The sequence below is a fragment of the Echinops telfairi genome, unplaced genomic scaffold (assembly GCF_000313985.2).
Source record: "Echinops telfairi isolate 266 unplaced genomic scaffold, ASM31398v2 ScPeMD7_7457;HRSCAF=8495, whole genome shotgun sequence".
NCBI lineage: Eukaryota > Metazoa > Chordata > Mammalia > Afrosoricida > Tenrecidae > Echinops > Echinops telfairi.
The window spans coordinates 42,858,887-42,866,538 of NW_022111357.1; the positions used below are offsets into that span (position 1 = coordinate 42,858,887).

Below are 7,652 nucleotides of genomic sequence, written 5' to 3' on the forward strand. Positions count from 1 at the left end.
GGTATGCCTTCTTGGCAGGTCTCTTACCTGTCTGACCCTGGCTCTCTTCGCCTGTGCACTGGCCTCACTGGGTGATGGCGGGAATGGCCGGAGCAGGTTCTCTGGCAGGTTTTCCGCCCACAGGAAGCAACAAATAGTTGCCCTCGAGGTGACCCCGACTCCTAGTGACGCCTCGTGTGTCAGAGTGGAACTGTGCTTGTCAGGGCGGGTTGGGATTGGGGTTGACTTTGTTTTGTTTGCAAAGCTGCCCCACACTGGTGTTTTCTTTTTAAAAACCACACTCCCTGCCATCAGGTCAATTACGACTCATAGTGACCCCATAGGACAAGGCAGAACTGCCAAGGTGGGTTTCCAAGACTCCCGTGACTCCTTACAGGAGTAGAGAGCCTGGTCTTTCTCCCACAGACCGGCTGGTAGTTTTGAACAGAGGACCTAGTGGTTAGCAGCCCAACACTTAACCACCTGGTTGCTTTTGCCAAACCAACATGGTGAAGAAAAAAAGGCCAAGCATCCATTGTAGACTGAGCTTCCCTCTAAGCTCACAGGTCAGCAGGGCTCATCAACAAGCCCCCATGGACCTGGATGTGACCCTGCCCTCTTAGGGAGGCCAGTAGAGAGATCCCCAGGGGTCCAGGCCCCCCTGCCTGCTGCCTCTCTCTGAGACAGCTTCAGCCTCGCGTCCATATTCTAGAAGCCTCTGTTTGAAGGTTACGTTCTAGGGGGCAGCTCTCAGACTTTAAGGCCCAGGGCTGTGGTCCTCAGGCCTGGTTTGATTCCAGAGAAGGTGCCATGCATGTTCAGTCTGACCAGCAGTGGGCAGCACCGGGCCCTCAGCACTGGGCGCTGCTACAGTAGATGGTTCCCCTGATTGGGAAGCCAGCGGCTCTCTGTCCTGGGGGTTTCTGAAGGATGCCCTCTGCCCGCCTCACTTTATAATGGGACAGCCCCTTTCCTGCCACTGCCTGGCTTGAATGGCCTGCGCCAGCACTGTGAAAAGGAAGCGGATGTGTGGGCACACTGAGGAGCTGCCCCCACAAGGTACCCGTCCTGCCTGGTTGGCAGTCACTCTGTGCCTCTTCCACCCTGCCCACAAGTCTCTGCCCTCCATGCACCCCAATTAAAGGAAGACAGAGGGTACTCCCAAGATGACCTGGAGGTACAAGTTCTGGGGGTGGTGGAGCAGGCAGCTGGGGAGGGCTGGAGTCCTGAGGACTAGTGAGTGCGGAAGGGCTGGGCGGGCTGGAGTCCCAGGGATGTCGGCTCCATGGAGGACCCTGGGACACAGAGACCCTTGGGAAGGAGGGGCTGACAAGCAAGGCCTGCTTGCCTACAGCTGGTGAAGAAGGTGGTCCGGTCCGGTGACACCGCCTGCCTCCAGCCCACCCTGGACGTCTTCCACGACAGTGACCGGCAGCTGCTTCGGAGCCACTGCCACACCCGGGCTACGGCCATCCTGAGGGCGCGACCAGGCGGGGACGGTGGGGCCCAAGCCAGGGAGGCCATCGCCTACCTCTCTCTGGCCATCTTCGCTGCAGGTAAGGCAGGGCCCAGGTGGGACAGGTGGGGGGCAGGGCTCTGCCATGCTGGGAGCGAGGGAAGAAGGGGTCCAGGATAATTAGTGAGGAGGCCCTGGTCCCTCCCTCGCTCACTGCCGATGGGCTGACACAGGCCCCTGGATGAGCCGAGGTGCCGATTTGGCGCACTAGAGTCAGAGAGTCCAGGGCTCGGTACAGGCCTGTCCACGGTCGGTGCCACAGTGCAGTGGGAATTCCCGCAGGATGGACGGGCCTGGGCTGCCCACTGAGGGCACCTTGGACCCAAGCCTGAGAGCAGGAGGCTGATGATGACATCATGGTGACAATGACCCGGCAGTGATGGTGACGCAGCCGGTTGTCCGCACGCAGGCCTCACACCTGCTGGGCCTCCTGGCCAGCATTAGACCTGCAGGTGGGACTACAGTTCCAAGGGGCTACCCCAGTGAGTGGGGTGCTGTGTGAAAGGGCCAGCTCTTCCCTGTGACGAGGGCCTTGCTGCGGGCCAGGAGGTGACACAGGAGGTGACAGGGGAGCACCCTGGGATACCCTTCCCCCACACATGCCTCCTGTTCTCCTGGGAGTTGGTTGGGTCAGTCCAGCACTGGGGTCAGACCAGGTTCTGGACAGCCCAGTAATATAAGGGGAAACGTTCATGGAACCCCCAGACTCGGTTGGGCAGCGTCTCCTCTTTGGAGAGGAGCCTCCTATGCTCCAAAGACATGGGTTCCTCCCTGCTGACCTGGCCCCCAAGTCTCCTTCATACAGTGCCACCCCACCCTGCCCCAAGGACCCAGACCCCTCCCCACCCCTCTTGCCTCCTCTGACTGCCTCCTGCTGACACACCCCTCCCTCCTGCCAGTGCTCCCAGCTCACTCCTATCCCTTTGCGTGCCTTCCTTCAGGGCCTATGGGCGGTGAGCCCCCAGGGTGAACCCCATAAGCTCCCCAGCCCTGACTGGCACAGGGAGGGTGCAATAGATGCTGGGCCAGAGGTGAGCACATGCCCACCACCCCCTGCCAACATCACGCCCTCCCTCCTCTAGGGGGTCAAGCCAGCGAGTCCCTCCTCGCCCGTGCCCGCTGCTACGGCTTCCTGGGCCAGAAGAAGACGGCCATGTTTGACTTCAACGCCACCCTGCGGGCCGAGCCAGGGAACGTGCAGGCGCTGTGTGGGCGGGCACTGGTGCACCTGGCCCTGGGCCACCAGAAGGTGCCGGCTTCCTCCCTCCGGGCTGGGCAAGCAAGGGGCTGGGAGGGAGACACTAGGACCAGGGAGCTCCCTTCTCACCCCAGAGGGGGCAGGGCAGGGCCAGACCATGGGAAGCCCAGCAAAACCCCCATCTTCCCTTCCTGGCAGTACTGTGGGGTCGAGGGAGCCTTGTCTTGCCACCACAGCCATTTCAGGGGGGCCTGCTGTTGACCAGAGGACCCTATGATGCCCCGGCCCTGTCTACAGAGGCGACAGGAAGGCTATCACAGAGGGAGAGGAGTGGGGCCACACAAAGGGTCTCCCGTCTGCGAACAGGTCCTCCATGGGCACCAGGGCCCCTCCGAGGGGCAAGACAGGAAGTATCCCCTCAGCCGTGTTGGCAGAGGTGCTGGACCACCTGAAGCGGAGCAGCATCCTTCCCAGCAGGAAGAAGTGCTGGGATCCATTAGTGATGTCTGCCACAGGCACCGCACCAGAGTTTCTGAAACTTTGGTCTGGTGACGTTAAGACAAAGAAGCGTTCAGGCTCAGGTGTGTCAGAGTAGGATTGCAGGCCATGCAATTTCAGAAGTCGATCACCCGGCCTTTTTTCCGAGGCACCCTGGGTGGTGTCCCGTCGCTAACCTTTAGGTTAGTAGCTGTGTTAACGCACTGCAGCACAAAAGGACTCCGTGAATGTAGCTGGCTTGCTCCTCAAGTTTAAATGTCTGTTCATTTAAGACCTTCGTGTGCAAAAACTGCTCTACCCAGATTATAAGGTCGGAGCCCCAGGCAGGTCTGTGAGACCTGTGAGCGAGAATGCTTGCCTGCCTGTGGGTTTCTTAGAGAACATCGACATTGACCGTGGGCACACACATCGCACTGTGACTCTAGGGCCCTGCATCTAACCGTGTTGTAGCCCACTCCCACTGCCTAAGTGCCCGCCTCGGGACCCTGCAGGACACGGGCAGACACGCTGGCCACTGAGCAGTCAGGCGGCCTCTGCTGGCTCACTTCACCTCTTGGGTTGAAGGCAAGGTAGGGGTGGAAGGAGCATGGGGCACCCATGGTCCATAGACACACACACACACACACACACACACACACAAAGCCAGGTTACAAGCTGCACAGAGAAAGTGCAGAGGGGTGTCCCATACTGATGTCTCTGGGACCACACCTCTCTGTAAGCTCCAAGGTGCAGAAGAGCTGCACCCCCACCTGTGCTGTCCACACCTGGCCGGCGCGGATCTGTCAGAACTGAAGAGCAGGCGTTGGAGGGTCTGCTCCAGGGTACAGGACAGGGATCCAACCAAAAGGCCAGCCCAGGGGCAGCCACAGCCAAACAGCCCCACACACTCTCTCTCTTTCTGGAAGCTTCCTGCAACAGGGCACTTATCAGCTGAGCACATCATCCCTGTCAAGTAACAAAAGTCCCACCTGCCTGCTGCTTCGCTGGGTAAGAGCCCAGCCCAGGTGCAACTTGGCTGCTCAGATTTCCTCATTCCCTAAAAGCGGACTCCTCGGGAAGGAGCCGACCCCAGATGCCATTCAGATGGGAGCCTCTCACATGAGGCGTGCTTCTGCTGAGCAGGGTAATGCCCAGAGCTCCCTGTCTGGAGTTCTTGGATGTCTGTGGAGAAGACAGCCCAGCCAGGGCACGGTAACTGGTGCACGACGTCTGTTTGGGTACCTGAGGTTGTTGGCAGACCCAGTATCTGTTCCACCTGGGCCTTGGGAAGAGGCTGTGCTGTCAAGTGCTCAACTGCAGCATCTCAGGCTCCCATGGGCCGAGGCCAACATTGGCTTTTCTCTGAAAAGGTAGCCAGCCAATGCAGATTACCATTGGCCAGCACTGCCTTCAGGTAGAACGCAGGCCGTGGTATAGAGTGGACCCGAAAAGACTGTCCCTCCTCAGACCTGGACTCTCAGATGCCCGCTCCAAAAGAACCCTTTCTGCTGGTGTTTAGATACATCCTGACGAGCCTTATGCTCCGGTCCCAAGAGCGTACCTGACACTGGCCCTCGGAACAAGCTATAAAGAGATCTATCACCTCTGAGAACGCAGCAGTATGAACAAGGACTGACTTGTCACCAGACACAATGGAGGTCAGAAGACAATAGAACGGATATACTGTAAATGCCCAAAGGAAGGGGGGGGGGGGGGGTCCTGATTGGGATTCTACGCTGCTTTCAGATCTTTTGAGAACGAACATGAAATGTGTAACATTCTCAGAGTAATGAAAGCTGAGAATTAATTGGTCAACAGACCTGCACGAAAAGAAACAGTAAAGGTAGCTGAGGACAGTAAAGAGAGCTGACACTAAAAGGAAATTCTCTCCCGGAAGAAATAAAGAGCGTATTTAAATACAGAAAAACTGAGCAGACGAAAAAGGATTTCCAAAAATAAAATGGAAAGGGTTTTGTGACCTGTGGAACAAATCCGCGCAGTACACTTGTGGGACAGTGAGTTTCTCTCAGTGGCTTTTGCTCTGGTTCTTTGGGGAAACAGATGGAGAGATTCCCCCACCCCCCACGCCCCTAAATCCAGAGGAGTGAGCGTTGCCCCAGTTTTCTACTCCTCAGGGTCTGTTGCTTTCGGCTGCGTTGGCTGACATCTCCTGGGTGAGATGTAAAACAAGGATGGGTTGATATATTTTGCCTGGCCCTGGGCTGCAGCCTGCCTGCGATTGGCTTGTACCTTCACAGATGGCTCAGTGGACTATGCAAAGGAAGTAGGTTGTACCCTATTGTGTAAACCAAGTGTCCACAGCCTTCCAGGAGGGGATTGGTGAGTGGGAGTTCCGTGCCTGCATGTGCACACACAGCTGTGTTATTTAAGCAGCCAGCCCTCAACAGAGGAGTCTGGGGCAGGAAGATGCAGGGGTGGGGGCGGGAAGCAGAGGAATCAGGAAGAGAGGAGGAAAGAAAGCCCGGGAGAAAGGACGTGACAACTCCCTAAATGAACTGGAACAGGGATCAAACTGGTGGCAGCCTTGGAAGGGGCCAGTAGGAGAGCCAGCAGTGACCGGCCCAGAGAGGGTCCAGCAGCAGTGGGTAGTGGCACATGGCAGGGCTGAGAGCTAACCTGCATGCCTCCCGGTCCTGACCCTGTGCAGCCTGTTCATCCGTTAATAGCCCACTTACCTGTTCACCTGGATATCCCAAGCCTCCTCACATCAGCTGCACCTCTGGGGGTACCCCCTCTGGCAGACCCCAACACCCCACACACAGGGAGGAGCAATTGGCATTGCACATCTGTGGTATGGGCCAGGTACCTCCCTGGGAGAGACAGGCGTGGGGGGCGGTGGGCATCAGCAAGCAGAGAGAATGTGGTGCCAGAGGTGTAGCAGCGTAAACCTCCAAGAACCCACTGTCATCAAGTGGATCCTCACTCACAGTGACCTCTATAAAGTTTCTGAGGCCGTACCCCTTCAGGGGAGCAGACAGTCTCATCTTTCTCCCTCAAGGCAGCTGGTGGGTTTGAACTGCGGGCCTCCGGGCTGGCAGCCGAACACCTAGCCCATGCAGCCACCAGGGCTCCTAGCAGGAACCTGGGAGACTATACTCGGTCAGGTCTGACAGGCAAACTCGGGGTGCCACCTGAGGAAGGGGTTCCTGGATCACCTCCAGGCATGGAGGCCAACGCGTGGCCCGCTGTTCAGTGCCATTCTGTCAGCCCCGGTCATGGCGGCCCTGTGCGCAGCAGAAGGAAACGGCGCCCGCCTGCGCTGTCCTCCCAACTGTTCCGACGTCTGAGCCTGCGTGGCCACCCTGAGTCCATCCATCTTGCGGAGGCCCTTCCTCTCTTTCGCTGCCCCTCCACTTCCCCCCTGCAACCTGATGACTGGCCTCTCCCAAGCACACGCTCAGAGGACGTGAGACAAAGGTATACCCTTCTTGCTTCTAAAGAGCACTCCAGCCACACTTCTGCCAAGACAGATTTGTCTGTCCTTTGGGCAGCCCATAGTCATCAGACGCACCCCTTCTCCGCCCACCTTCCTTCGTCAGTGTCCCACTTTCACGTGCTGACGAGACCGTTGGAGATGCCATGTCTTGGGGCAGGCGCACCTTGGCCCGCAAGGTAAACGTCCTGGGTGCCCACGCTTTAGGTCTGGTGCAGCAGATTGACCCAAGGCGATGTGTCATCCTTTGATCTCTTGGCTGCTGCTTCCATGAGCATTGCTTGTGGACCCCAGCAAGACGAAATCTTTGGCGACCTCAAGGTTTTCTCTGTGTATCATGATGTTACCTCTTGGGCCGGTGGTGAGGATTCTGATCTTCTTTACATTGAATGGTAATCCATCCGGAAGGCTTCCATCCTTAATCTTTGTCAGGAAGTGTGTCAAGTCCTCCTCCCTTTCAGCAAGCGAGGGTGTGTCATCCGCATGTGGAAGATTACTGCCCTGTTTCCCCGAAAATAAGACAGTCTCTTATATTAATGTTTGCTCCCAAAGATGCACTAGGTCTTATTTTCAGGGGATGTCTTATTTATGAATAAGAATACGGTACACATTTATTGTATATTGTTTTATTAAGAGAGACCTCGCATTTCCTGGCTGCTCTGTGGCTAACAGAGAGCTGTGTGGTGGTGCCCACCACTATGGTCCAGAGTCCGGAGTTATGGTAGCTTTGGGGGCCTTATTTTCGGGGAGGTCTTATTTTGGGGGGATGCCTTATATTTCAGCAAGAGGCAAAACTGTAAATAGGGCTTATTTTCGGGGGATGTCTTACTTTCGGGGAAACAGGGTAATAAGCCTTCCTCCATTCCTAAGCCTACATTCTTAACGTTTTTGTATGTCATGGACTTGTTTGTCACAAAAGAATCCAAGTCCGTTTCAGTTTTACTCCTCCTCCTTGTGTAGCCTCTCAGAGCAATGTTCAGATGGGATCGGCAGGGAATTCGGAAGGTTTTTAGGTTGTGAGCCTTCTT

At 56.7% G+C, this 7,652-nt stretch overlaps 1 protein-coding gene across 1 annotated transcript in view; it reads left to right on the forward strand.

Moving 5' to 3' along the window:
* Nucleotides 1-7,652, forward strand: part of TTC34 (tetratricopeptide repeat domain 34) — a 31,037-nt gene that overhangs the window by 15,687 nt on the left and 7,698 nt on the right. The window contains 2 exon segments of the mRNA XM_004718126.3: nucleotides 1,334-1,535; nucleotides 2,578-2,744. Coding sequence (XP_004718183.2) covers nucleotides 1,334-1,535; nucleotides 2,578-2,744 — 369 coding nt within the window.